The 14,516-nt window shown below is 43.8% G+C and overlaps 1 protein-coding gene across 1 annotated transcript in view; it reads right to left on the bottom strand.

Moving 5' to 3' along the window:
• The window catches only part of LOC112113029 (protein furry homolog), a 285,155-nt gene that overhangs the window by 32,109 nt on the left and 238,530 nt on the right, over window positions 1-14,516 (bottom strand). The window contains exons 53-55 of the mRNA XM_029911959.1: window positions 12,441-12,602; window positions 9,051-9,217; window positions 3,498-3,687 (exon numbers count right to left, since the gene is read on the bottom strand). Coding sequence (XP_029767819.1) covers window positions 3,498-3,687; window positions 9,051-9,217; window positions 12,441-12,602 — 519 coding nt within the window. The remainder of the gene's footprint in view (window positions 1-3,497; window positions 3,688-9,050; window positions 9,218-12,440; window positions 12,603-14,516) is intronic.

Below are 14,516 nucleotides of genomic sequence, written 5' to 3'. Positions count from 1 at the left end.
TGCTTGCACAGTAGGGGAAGCTGCAGCTGCTGTTGCGCAACGTGTTTCTCCTAGCCTACAGCACCTTCAGCCTCCTTGCCTGCCTCATTGTCTGCAGTGCCAGTGGACTGTGCCTGTGTGGGGTAGGGCGGGGGCACCTCCCATTGCTTCATACTCAGCAATGATGACTGTAGTATTAAATTGTTTCTTTAAAATTGTTTAAAATGTATATAATGCCTTTTGTCGGGCAAAAAAAATTTCCCTGGAACCTAACCCCCGCTATTGACATTAATTCTTATGGGGAATTGGATTCGCTTAACACTGTTTCGCTTAAAGTTGCATTTTTCAGGAACATAACTACAACGTTAAGTGAGGAGTTACTGTACTGAACTCCAGGACATTTAAGTCAGGGATCTCAAATGTCTGGCCCGCGGGCCATCTATGGCCCGCAAGCCTCCCCAGTGTGGCCCGGGGGGCTCCAGCAGTTTTGGGGCCGGGTCTCTCCATTGGCCCCACCTGCTGCCCCCGGGCGCTCCCCACTCAGGGGCCCCGGCAGCGCAGCAGAGCTGAGCAGTGTCTGCCTGCTTGCTCCAGTGGCTGCCAGCCCCTCCCTGCGGCCCAGTGGTGGGGCGGGGCTGTGCCTCCGTGTGCTGCCCCCGCCCCGAGCGCCCCTGCGGCCAATGGGATGCTGCGGGAGTGGTGCCTGGGGGCAGAAGCGCGTGGAGGCCCCCCGGCCTGCCCTGCCTTGGAGCCCCAGGTAAGCACCACACCCCTGCTTCCTCCCAGAGCCTGCACCCCTTTCCCCTTCCCATACACCCCCGCAGTCCCCAAACTCCCTCCCAGAGCCTGCACCCCCTCCCTACACCCCCTGCAGTCCCCAAACTCCCTCCCAGAGCCTGCACCCCCTCCTCACATTCCCCCAGCCCCCAAACTCCCTCCCAGAGCCTGCACCCCCTTCCCATGCACCCCACCAGCCCCAAACTCCCATCCCAGAGCCTGCACCCCCTCCCCACACACCCCTCAGCCCCCAAACTCCATCCCAAAGCCTGCATCCCAGGCGCCTTCCCCCACCCAAACTCCCTCCCAGAGCCCAACCTCTCAGCCCTTCTGCATCCAAACTCCCTCCGAGAGCCTGCACCCCAATCCCCTACCCCAGACCTCTTCCCCCACCCAAACGCCATCCCAGAGCCTTAGGCAGGTGGGGGGGGGCGGAGTTTTTTGGGAGGCGGGTTCTGGGCAGCATGAGTGACATTGGCCCTCTGGGAGGATTTGAGGACTGGCACTGGCCCTAAGGTAAACTGAGTTTGAGACCCCTGGTTTAAGGCTAGATTGGCAAAATACAGAGGCAAACAGCCACATGCCAACCTTTTGCACATCCTCTATACCTGTCAAAAAATGCATTTTTCTGGAACACCATATTCAGTACTTTCTCAAAATTTTTGAGTGTCCCTATCTTTCCTTCTCCAAGCTTGTGTATTTTAGGGATGCTGTATGAGACTTAGTAATGCCAGTTAGTATTAAGGAATGGATTGCAGAAACCTTTAGTGGCCAAAAAAGAGTTATTTTGAAAAAAAATGAAATCTGCAATTCCTCCCTTATACACAGACTGGCTGAGTCAGCTCTCTGCTACTGCATTAATGGAAAAAATTACTATCTACTAGAAATGCTTGGAAAAATATGAAGATGTCTGGTTACACATGAAACTATTGCATATTTTTGCAGTTTAGTATGTATTAGTCTCCAGTACTCATAGGTTTATGTTCTCACTTATTTATCTATTTAGTCACTTTAATAATTAATGCCCTGCATGACTTCTATGGGTTCAGTTTTGTTTGTTTTTTCCATGTTTTGCAAATAATTAATATTGAATTTTCTTATTTATATTCTATTTCCATTGTGTGCATGTATTTTTATTTATGTTTTGAGTTTCATTATGTGTTTATATTTTATACAAAAATAAAAATAAAGTTAAAAGAAGAAAATTCTAGTTTGCTAATATTATGAATCACCTTTTCTGTTGTTGTATTTAGTTTAGCTTTGCTGTTATTAAAATGTCTTCGGGAAACTATGTTGTACATTTAGCATCCAATATCATGTGGAGGAGAGTAGAAAGACTAGCAATCAAGAATGGAGCAGACAGGCACAACAGCCAATCATTTTGTGTATAGTTGTGCTTTCAATTAGAGAAAAACAGTGTCCTTATTTGTACTGTTTAGGGGGACACGGTAAACAGTATAATTTATTATTTTAGTTTTCAGGTTTGCATGCCCTCAATCCCCTTTCTCTCCTCAAAAAAAGAGACTGTCAGGACACTTTGAATAGATGCTTATTATTTTACAGCAAGTCAAATTTTGGTCTATCAACATCTATAGTTAGCATATTTAGCAAGGGAAGAAACACAGAGCTAATTTTCAAACTTGGGTGCCTACAGTAGCCTAAATCTACCCTGAAGTGCCTAAAATGGTTATTTTCCAGTAGTCGCTTAAAAAAAGGTCTCAGGTGCATAACTTTAGGCATCAAAGCTTGAAAATGGAGCCCAGAGATTGGTTGCAGTGTTTAAAGCCTAAAGAAGGGTAGCAAAAGAATAGAGTGTGAACCTAGAGGAAATAGGGAGGAAAACATGTTTTAATATGAGTGTTGTTTCCTTTTTTTGAGGGAATGGATGTATTCCTAAATTGATGTAAAGATGCTTAGACATTATGGCAATTAGCAACTTAGAACTGTGAATAGTAATCAAGGCCCCATGTACTCTGTGGCTAACTGAACCTAAATTGTGCATGAAGGTCCTTGGATTCTGTGGCATACTGAAGCAGCAGACTAGAAACTGTGCAGTAGCTTCATTTTAAAAAAATCAAGCCGTGTAATGAATTAGATATGAAAATAATCAGTCAGAGTAGCCATGGTGACATCTAGTTTGATATTAAATTCAAATTATTTTAAATTGTCCCCACGTTTTCAATTTTTGTGATGGTGCAGATTTTTAAACTGGCAACATATAAAAGTTGCCAGAGGGAAGCAGAAGGTTTTAGGAGCTGGATAGGGTATGGTAGGAGCTCTGGCACGGGGCGGGGGAAGCATGGAAGGGACTTTGGAATTTTGGGATAAGAACATGAGCTGGATTATTAGCAGCAAAACAATTAACAGTGTTAGATATTTAAACAGTCATCTTTAGTTTTCAGAGTTAGTTGTCCTTTCAGATAAATGGGGCATTTAACATCTTTCACAGCTATTGTTTCAGGCTGTCTGCAGACTCAAGATAAAAAAGTGTAAAGTGATAGTATTTTCCTAAGGTTATCTTCAGGTCTAGATACATAATATTTTAGAGGAAAACTGTGATCCTAGGGCACATTTATGCAGCAGAGAGTATATTCTGTGGCCAAGTAACCATGCAATACAGGAGGTTAACACAACATACTAAGTAATTCATTACTACTACTATTTAATAATGTAGTGGAGGCGGCGGTGTCTATGTTCTCACCTAAAGGTACTGTTTTAGAATTCCAAATCTATTTTCTTACCTTAAACAGAGAGGAGAACACATGAAATGTATAAACTGCGCAGGACCCATCAGAATCGCACATGAGTTGGTTGATATGACTACGCCAGGCTTCTTCTGCATCATCACATGCAGCTGGCTGAAATGCAGCAAGGATGGCAGAAAAGAACGGAGAGGGAGGAGGGGAGGCATTTCTGTCACCTTCACCAAAACTGGAGGAGAAGAGAAAAATAAACCATCTAACTCTATAATGCAAATACATCCAAAAGAGGCTGTAGATAAGATGCTTATTGTCTTAGCATGCTGCAATAAATTGATGTAATCTGAATACCACTAAAGTATCTTCCTATCATAACTAGAATCTTGTCAATTACTGCTTGAGACTGGTGAGATGTGAGATTATAACTCAATAGCTCTAAATCAGAATGCCCACCCATAACTTTTTTCCTTAAAAATATGTTTTACAAGTAAGTGTTTTTCAATTATTAATTTTATCTTTCTTTTTCTTTTTGTGTATTGAATACATTCAAAAGGTTGAGCTTAAGCATCTGCAGCACACACTACTGGTATAAGAAAATGTTGTCTTAGTAACATATGCACAATTATCTACAATATTTTAAAGCACTGGTTCTCAAAGCTGGTCCACCACTTGTTCAGGGAAAGCCCCTGGCGGGCCCGGCCGGTTTGTTTACCTGCCGCGTCCGCAGGTTCGGCCGATCGTGGCTCTCAGTGGCTGCGGTTCGCCGCTCCAGTCCAATGGGGGCTGCAGGAAGGGAGGCCAGTACATCCCTCAGCCCGCGCCGCTTCCCGCAGCCCCCATTGGCCTGGAGCGGCTAACTGCGGCCAGTGGGAGCTGTGATCGGCCGAACCTGTGGACATGGCAGGTAAACAAACCAGCCCGGCCTGCCAGGGGCTTTGCCTGAACAAGCGGCGGACCGGCTTTGAGAACCACTGTTTTAAAGCAGGCCTCGCTATATAATTAAGGTTACAGAAGTGTTTCCATTCTAATCCTTATTTTCAGTTGCACAGAACTTTCTGAAATTATCACCTACTGGGCTGATATTTTCCATACTTGGTTTCTGCTCAAAAGTTAACATTTTGGAAAGTTTGAGCAAATATTGTATAGCTGTTTTTGAGTAGCAGCAGAGTAAAAATAAACACACTTTCCTCATTGTTCTCCTCTCTCCCTCAAATATGTTCTGAGTAGCTTTACGGTCCATGAGGTTGGAGGAAGAAAGTGAGAATTTGGCAGAGAAATAGACCCAATTGAGGAGAAGGGCCTTTTGCTTTCAGTGGAAATTGGTTTTGATATAACTTGAGTATGACCTATGGAAAACTGCACTTTGTACACGGGTAGTAAGTTTTGAAAGGGTTTTCCTGCTGTGTCGGGTGGAGATGCATTGTCCTAAGGGGAGCTCTCAGAGGAATTCTCTCTCAGGGAGGAAGAATTCTTCCTGAAACATGGTGCAACAGGGGAATGTGCTGGCCAATACTTCCTTTAGGAGGTGCTAAAACACTCCCTCCTGGGCATTCCCCCTGTGGAATGCTGCATGTACATGGAGAAAACAGTCCCTGTGCTCCCCTGAAAGCCTGACTGCTCTGAGAAATCTGGCTATCTGGGGATGCTGTGCCAAAGAGCCAGAGGATCCTGCAAATAGAACTCTACTAATGGCTAATACTTAGTGTACTGTGGTGCTGGGCTGATGATCTTTATCCATACTTTCTAACTAATCCTAGACTTTCTTCAAGATTTCCAGGATCTCTTGAATTAGCATTGCTTTCCTGGCACCAAAGGTTGAACTTGGTCCAGATGGAAGAATAGACTTTTATTGTGGATACTCTCCTGGATGCAAGCAAAATCCTGATCAATTTGGAAGATAGGCCTAGTATGGTTAATGCCTTCCTTCCAACAACAGTGCAGGCAGTCAATTGAAGATGGTCTGGGTGGAGAAAAGGGCCTTGGAAAAGAATGTCCAGTCTGGGTGGCAGGTGTCATGTTGATTCCAATTTCAGCTTGATCAGGTTGCAGAATCTCCTTGGCCAGTACGGAGCTATTACAACCACCTTCACTTATTCCCATTTTATCTTTTGGATTACTTGCCCTATGAGGAAAGGGCGGGAATGCATATAGCAGGCCTTGTGGCCACCTGCATGACCCCTATGATACCAGGAGGTTCAGTAGCTGGAAGAACTGAGCTATGGTTGTTTTGGTGCACTTGTGCAGGACAGAGATGAGCTCCTGGATCTTCTGGAACCTGTAGAGTGATTGGTAGATCTTCGCCACTGAGCTCTCTCTGTCCACTCCCAGGTGGGTTATCCTTACTGATGGGATCAAGGAACTTTTCTTGATGTCTGTCACAAAGCTGTGGGCTTGCAGGAGGTCCAGAGTTTGCATCATGCGCTGTAGGCTAGGTCGGATTTCTCATTAGAATATCATCCAGACAGGAGTATAGATGAGTCCCTTGTGACCTGAACCTGGCTCTGACCACCAGCATCTTCGTAAAGATCTTTAGGGATGATGAGAGACCGAATGGGAGGGTTTGGTACTGGTATTGCTTTGTGCCATAAGCAAATCTCAGAAGTCTGTGGTGGCACAGGTGGATGGGGATACGAAGACATTCGTCCGCCAGATCTATTAGGTTAGGAGATCCCCATGACACGGGGATGTCACCATAGAAACTAGGGTCTACATCAGGAATTTTGTTTTTGTCATCCATTTGTTGAGCTTTCTGATATTTAGAATGGCTCTGACTCCCCTTGTATGCTTTAGAACGATGAAGAAGCCTGTAGCGTATGAACTCTATGTTTCGGAACGATGAAGAGTAGAACCCTGAGAACTTTTCTGCTGAGGGAACAACTTCCATAGCTCCTACATCCAGCAGATGGGAGATTTAATTATGGATCAATTTGTGCTTGATGGGAATGGTGGAGATGGGGGACTGGATGAAGAAGGGGGAGGGAGGAGCCCATAGCTCAAGGGAATATCCCTGACTTACTGTCTCTCTTACCAGTTATCTGTGGTCGATACAAACCATTCTTTTGAGAAGTAGGAAATTCTGCCTTCTAGATTCAGTTCTGGGCTGAGGCATATCTGCTCATTGTCAGGATGGGCTTTTGAGGGTTGCAGGCCAACCTCTGGGCTTTCTGCTTGAACTCTGGCACCGGGGCTTTCCCTTGGTGTATCTGCTATGCTTCTTCTGGTACTTCAGCAAGGAAGAATAATGAAAGGAGCACCTCTGCCTGAAGGTGTGTTTGTATTCCCTCCTGCAGGTACTCAATGGAGAAGGGAGGGACTGCTTATATTTAGGAGCATTTTCTGCCACAATGTTATCTAATTTTTCTCCAAAGAGGAGAGATCCTATGAACTTGGAGGGACACAAGACTTGCTTAGAGTGTCTACCTTCCAAGGATGGAGCCAGACATGATGCCTGGCCACTGAGCTGGATGCCACAGTCTTGGCTGAAAAATCTCATTGCATCCATTGAAACATCAGCCACAAATGCTGTTGCCAGGGCAATTTTCTTGAGAAGAGAGCAGAAGTCAGGATGATCCCTGACCTTCAGGGTCCTGAGGTCTTCCACCCAGGACTGTGAAGCTCTTGCAAAGCACGTGGATATGAGAGATGCTCTGAGAGGGGCTGAGGATGACCTGAAGTCTCTTTCTAAGAGTGGTCTCCACTTTCCTATCTGTGGGGTCCTTAGGAAAGAATTCCCCTTCAGTCAGAATAAACATATCTCCTGCTAAGGATGCTACTGCAACATCCAACTTTGGAACCTCAGCTACACAATTTTTTGGCTCTTTCAGCTTGTAAAATCTAAGACCATATCTATTAATGTGCTTGCCCTGTCGGGTTTTCCTCACTCCTCTTTAATCGTATCCTCAAAAGTGAAGTGCAGGGGAATTGCAGCCTCGAGGGAGGATTCTGAAGGGAAGTATTTACTTTGAGGCTTGTCCTCAGGAGCCTCTTCAGGTTGGATCTGTGGTAGACACAATCTTTTTGCATATGGCCTCAAACTTCTTTAGGGGAAATTTTTTGTTGTTGCATTTTCCCCAAATCCTGCTCACATTTAGAGCCCAGGAGAGGAGGACGAGGCTGAGGTCGTCTCGATTTTTTGTACTTTTTCTTTCCCTTTTTGTTCTTTCTGGACTTTTTGACTTATTGGCACACTTTGTGGGCATGGCTACCCAGGGATGGCCAGAACGCGGTCTCTCGCAGCCTGCCTTACACAGAGCCCAAAGCTTTCTAGAGAGTTTTCTCTCAGAGTCTTCCCTGTCAGAGTCCCACTCCCACTGGATCAGAGATGGGGGTTTCATTACTGGAGTCCCCTGATCTGGACTGGGAGGGTGAGAGGCTATTTAGGAGTCTGGCATCTCTCTTCAAGGAATCTAAGACCTAGTTCAGGACTTGTGGGGGAGACTGGTATCCTGGTAGGGTTCTTATCTTATCGTTCCTGTTTACCCCCGAACTTACCCCCGGGGCAGGCTGGATGAAGTCCTCCTCCTCCTTAGAGCCTCTGTCTCTCCTGGCTGGGTTCTTTCATGGTGAAGTCATAGCTTCTTGGGTGCTAGGGGACCCAACTGGCCTGCCCAACTCAGTGCCCTGTGCCCTAGCAGAGGTAGGGTCAGCTGATTGGGAATGGGCTGGACAAAATAGCTTTTTTGCTGAGCCTGAAAGTGCTGCCTTCCATATAGAGCATCATTTGGATTTTGCCTTGTGCTTGCATGGCTGCTCTGCCATGCCTGAGAATGAGTAGAGGAGCTCAGCAGGAAGCCGCTAGAGTGGAGGCTTCGGGTGGCTGTAACCATCGTGCTTGAAGCAAACAAAACAAAATGCTTGAACTGCTCAAAAAAACTGCCAGAACAATAAAGGTGAAAGAAAAGGGATGGGAGTGAAGTGAACGGCCACTATCTGCTGCCACGGAGACGGAGGATCTGGTGGCAAGCGGGAGAAAGGGGCATGGCCAGCACAAGCCACGCCGCAGCTTCGAACTACGACTGGAACCTGCAGAGAGAGAAGAGCAGCCCATGTGTAGCAGAACTGTGGGAGACACTGGGCTCAGAGTGGCTGCAGTGTGTATGTACCAGAACCTCAAGATGTTCCAACGTATGCTGAGGGGCCATCCTTGCACACAGCACTCACAGGATTGGAGGAATGAAAAGGTGAGAGTTATGACATCCTTGCACCCCCTACCCCCTGAGAGACAAGGGGTGAGATTTCATGGATGATCTGACTCTTGAATGTTAATCATACAAAACATTTTTTTTTTTTGGTGAAATGTACTATACACATGATCAGTGTAACTGTACAGATGGATACACAAATCATATACAATTTCTCCTATGAGGAATGTCTTGCCCTGTTTTTCAAGTGTTAATAAATTTGGTTGAGCAGATAGATATTTTTCTGAGTTGTCCTCTCCACAGTCCTCAATTCCAATGAGTTTTATTCCAGTTGTGGCCAACATAGCTAGTGGGGATATATTGTTTATGAAGATATATTAAGAAATTAATTACATGGCTACATCTTTGGTCTGTGTTGTAGAAGAACTTTATACCCCACAGAGTATACCAGTACCTGGCAAGAGCAAACTGCTCCAACAATCTGTCCCCTTTTTCTTCAGTCTCTGTCATATCCAGGCTAAGGCTATCACTGCATTCAAATGCTGCTGGGAGTTCATTTGTAGACCCAGAAAGGTCATCTTCATGTACTGTTGTATCTTCCTCTTCATGTGCAGCTTCGCCCTGAGAAAGCAAACAACAGCAATAACGTTTTAGAGGAAACAGCAAATTTAAAATGTATCATTTTGGCTCATAAGCAGACAAGCTAATATGTAAAAATGTATATTTAACAACATTTGTTAAGCAACATAAATATAAAGTGAAAATGAAAAAAGACTAAAATTAAGTTACTTTTGATCAGAAATTGTACATATTTGTACAATCCATTCCCTTAATCAAGATGTTTTTAAAGAAACGTCATCAGCATGTCTTGCACCTATGTTTACATAGTGACTTTCATTCAGAAAGGCTCCAAAGCACTTTTAAAAAGTGTATATAGGGATTATGCGCCCACCATTTTGGAAATGCAACAGCCTCTTTTTGTACTTTGAAACCTCCTGTGTTCTTTTCCCATCTCTCAGAACCCAATCAGCTTCCTGGGTGATCCCTATCCCAGATCTAACCTCCTTATATTCCCCTGAGGCTTTTCTTTCCTGTCTCACTTTTAAACCTGAACAAAGTTAAGCTCAATCCCAGTTCTCTCTACTTTTTTGTTATTCTGTATCCTCAATGGGGTGCAAGTCAGTCTCTGTGGGAATGGATGACATCTTCAAATCACACCTTCTCTTGGGCACCTTTCAGATTAGAGGTGCCTCACAATGCATTATATAACTGTCTTGGGGGAAGCTGTGTAACATGGGATTTGAAGACAACAGTTGGCCCTTCATAGATTACCACACTTGCTCAGCCCTGCAACAGATTCCAGATATCATGAGGTGTGTGTGTGTATATATATAGAAGGAAGGATGGGAAAGTTGTTAGGCTCAGGTCAGCAAGAAAGCAAATTGCTGTTGAAGAAAGAAATGAAGGTTATCTGGTTAGAGTGCAGGAATAGGAGATAGTGGGGGTGGGGGGTCAGATACTGCACAATTAGAAGTACTATATTCACGTTATGCCTTCCTTTGTTTTAGGGTTAGCAACTGCATTAGCCACTTTGAAATATGGGAGATCAGATACATGGACCATCGGTTTGTTTTGGTTATGGCAATGTCAGTGTTCTTATCAGAAGAGATAACTCTAGCTGAGTTAGGAGGAAGAAAGGAACATGATATAAAGAAAAAGCTGGGATATAAAGGAGAAGTAACCATCAAAGGTTCAGTTATGTTGTAACATGCTTCCCGAATATGAGGGGTTTAGATATTCCAATGATAGGAGCCATGAAAATACCAGAGATAGATAGATCTGAATCTCTGAATATCTTTTAGGTTTTCCCATCAGTAGTCTCTAATTCCTTAATAATAATCTACTAATTGTTGCAATCTTTGCCCTTAGAGACATGATAAAGTCACTTAATTTCTTTCCAGGCTTAAAATGGTGCCATCTTGTTCTTATCTTTGGTACTTGCTTTATCTTCGGTGGTTGAAAAACTGACTATACATTGGCAGATACTTTTTGGCACAGGAATGCTTAAGAAGAACCTTGAAAAAGAGACATAGGTTTGGAAAGGTTTCCCTTTCCCCTACCTACTCTCATTGTTTGTTGCTGTCACTCCTTGCATTGTGTCTAAAACTGATGTAAGATTCCTGGGGAAGGGATCATGTCTTCTGTGGTTGCCTGTAAAGTGCCTTGTACAATTTTTGGCACTATATAAAAAGCAACAATTCCTCCTCTGCATTGCTAACCTGCTAGTACAGTAGTAAATATAGGAATAAAGAAACCAGGGAGGAGTGGAGCTTTGCTTTTACTAGACTAAGTAAAATTATTTAGCTGCAAGTTTCAAGTTTTTGTAATGAAAGACTGGATGAGATAAGCTTTTGAGTCACACACAGCTCTTTTCCAGACCTGAGGAAGAGCTCTGTGTGGCTCAAACGCTTGTCTCTCTCACCAACAGAAGTTGGTCCAATAAAAGATACTATCTCACTCACCTTGTCTGTGGAAAGGTCCCTATCAACTTGGGTTATGCATTTCATAAATGTTAAACCTGTTGTGGGACTAACCAAATCTGTGTATCAGTTTTACAAACAGCTCACCGTGTGTTTTCATTCTCTACTCCTTTACAGATTGCAAGCATTCAACTTTGTACCAAACATGTCAATATGAGGACAGGGACATTACGTGAATTTTCATGATACTGTTTTTTAAATTAGGCATATATGTAGCATATAACATTCATGAATAGTGATCTATGACTTTAATTTACAGATGAATAACTATTAAAAGGACTCTAAAACATTGGTATCAAGCGGGCAGTAGTTGTAGCCTACAACAGAATCTTTTTGACTAGAGCTACTTGAAATAAAATGTTATCAACCCCTGCCCACTCAATAACACTCTCATTTATTTTCTTTCCTTGCCTCATTCTCTTATTTTCTTGTTATGTGAAAAGTACCCAACTCAGCCACAACAGCCTGACTGGTAACCCTATTGTGTCATAAGGATACACATAATATCAGATTACTCTAATATTTTTGTTGTATCACCTGTTCTTTCTTTTCTTTTGTATTGTGGGAGGGAGGGAAGGAAGGGTAAGGTTCAGCTGATATACTGTAATGGAAGTATTACCAAAAAGAAAGAGAACTAACCATCCCCCACCACACACACACATTGATAATCTTTTACCAACCTTTCATAATGACAGAATTGTGTCTGCAGGAATGGTTCACTTCAGACAGCTGTATGGAACAGTGTTTTGCAAATCTTATATAATACTGCAATTAGGCATTTAACATTCTGACAGTATGCCAAAAGGCAAGAATTGAATCCAGTGCACACAACTGCACAATAGGTTCCCACATACAAAAAAATCTCACAAATACATGCATACACCCACACCCAGTTAGCATATTATCCTATACAAATCAGCATGAAGAACATTAGGAGTATTTCTAAAGCATTTGCAACTTCAGAGACTCATATGTATCTTGCCATTAGTTAGTGGCATTCATACTATGTAAAATGCAAAATACTTAATTTAAAAAGACCAAAATAGAAAGAGACAAATGTTAAAAAAGAACTGTATGGGTCACACAAGAGTGTGTGAAAATATACCTATATATATATATATATATATATATATATATATAAATAAAAAAACACACACACACAAACACTCTATACTACTAGGGGAAGAGAAAACATACTTGCCCCTGCATTCAAACCCCTCATGACATTTTAAAAATAAGCTATTTTTTAAAAAAAAGTTCATTTAAGGAGAAGTATAATCAGAAAGTTCTCAAAACTTCTTCACCTTAGAACCCTCAGACACCTGGTGATTACTCATGTCAGGCAAAGACACTTCAAAGCTAGATGTTCTTGTATTAAAATGATGTGGGGCAGCTGCGGTGGTATCACATGATGTAGAAAGAGAGTCCATGTGAATTGTATCCTCAGAGGGGGAAAGAGTCATGATCTGTTAAAAAGAATAATAAAAAATAATAATAATTAATAAAAGAACCAGTTATGAAGCTCCTCTATCACATGCCCTTTTATTATACTGAGGTCACAGCCCTGCCACAGTTAAGGTTAAGACCAGGTTTCTGGTTAAAGCTTGACTCTAAGTGCTCTAAAATCTACATGGTTACTCAGAATGCAAACTGAAATTTGATGTGCCTCATGGGAGCATGGGGTTTTGTTAATGGACCAAACTTGGGACCATTTGCCCAAAGGATTTCAGGATACAGTCTCTGGAAAAAAACAGCTTTTCTAAGAGTTGAGAGATTCTGGTAACCTTTTTTTGCTCACAGACAGATCAAACCAAGGCTCAGATCATCCCACTAAGATGTCCAACACCCAAGGGTTATCCCAACAGAGTGCCTGGCATCTGGGGGTGAACTCAAATTAAAAGGTTATTTCAAAAAGATTTTTTATCTCCTGTTTAGAGCATTGCAAGCCTTGCACACCGATATGCTAAAGAAATTACACTGAGCATATGGGGAAAGAGGATTTAACAGGATTATTAACCTTTAAAGTTCCTGGGCAGTTCACGGGGCTAAGCAATAGTCCTTGGACTCTAAGCAGCTGGCCAGTGACAGATCAAGTCCCACTTTAGGCAGAAATTTGGAAAAGCATGGATGGGTGCTGTCATATTTTTCTTTTTGAGGGGAACATAATTCATATGTTTTGTATTCATCTTCATATGTATTCGTATTTTCATAAAAAGGAGATATGTGAATGTTTGCTTGCATTTCATGGGGTAGAGGAATGGGGAGGAAAAAGGAGTGAGGGGGTTAGGACTGCATTGAGGGGAGTAGGATAAATGGGGATGGGTAGTAAGGGGGAAGAAGGGTTGGGGGGCTCAGGTGAGGGAGAGAGACACACTGGGGTGAGTGGCAGGAGGGCTGGGGGAAAATAGGGGCAGAGGTGTCTGTCCACCCCACATTCTCCCCTTCTGTTTATGAGCCAGGCTCTGGGGTGTCTGAGTCCCTCTTCCTCTCCTTCCCCTCCCCATGTGATCTGCAATCTGGAGAAGACCTGCCACTCTGGGTGGGGCGTTTAGAATAGGCATCCTTGGAGCTTGCATTAGGGACACAGTGCTGAGGCCGGTGTGAGGAGCTCAGGACTCCTATGCTTGATGACACATATCAGAAATGCTCCAACCCTTGGGAAGAAGGAAGGAAATGCTCACTGACAGGAATGGAGCAGTTCACAGGTCTCAGAACTATTGTTTCAGGCTGTATGCCTATCCCTGGGGTATTCTCTTTCAGATGAGAACGTCTCCTTGAGATGAATGGGCCACTTCACACCTCTCTGAGCCTCTGACTTTGAACTTCGAAAGGGAGCGGCAGGGCGATTAGGGGTGTAAGAGTAGGTGGGAAGAGGGCAGAGTGGTTTTGGTCAGGGAGGGATATTAAGCATAAGGTATAAATGGGAATTGGTGGCAGGGGAGAGAAGAGAGGTTGGGGGGCTCAGGTAAGAGGGAGGGGTGAAGATTAGGGGATGTGGGAGGGGAGAAGATGGGAAGGGTTGGAGAACATGAGGGGTAGCAGAGGAAATTGGCTTAATTAGATGGGAACAGGAGAGGGGATCTGGAAATGTTGCAGGAATGGTGGGGCAGGGGTTGAGAAGGAGAGACAGTATTCTCTTAGGGCTTGTCTACACCCAGCCGCTAGTTCGGCGGCTGGGGATCGAAGTTCCGAGTTCGATTTATCGCGTCTGGTCTGGACGCGATAAATCGAACCAGGAAGTGATCCCCGTCGACTGCGGTACTCCAGCTCAACGAGAGGAGTACCGCGGAGTCGACGGGGAGCCTGACTGCCGCGTGTGGACCGCGTCTGAACCGCGGTAAGTTCGAAGTAAGGTATGTCGAATTCAGCTACGTTATTCA

The sequence above is a fragment of the Terrapene carolina genome, unplaced genomic scaffold (assembly GCF_002925995.2).
Source record: "Terrapene carolina triunguis isolate 2854851 unplaced genomic scaffold, T_m_triunguis-2.0 Scaffold139, whole genome shotgun sequence".
Lineage (NCBI taxonomy): Eukaryota > Metazoa > Chordata > Testudines > Emydidae > Terrapene > Terrapene triunguis.
Note: the sequence above shows the minus strand (reverse complement) of the source record. Positions and strands in the feature narration are given on the sequence as shown.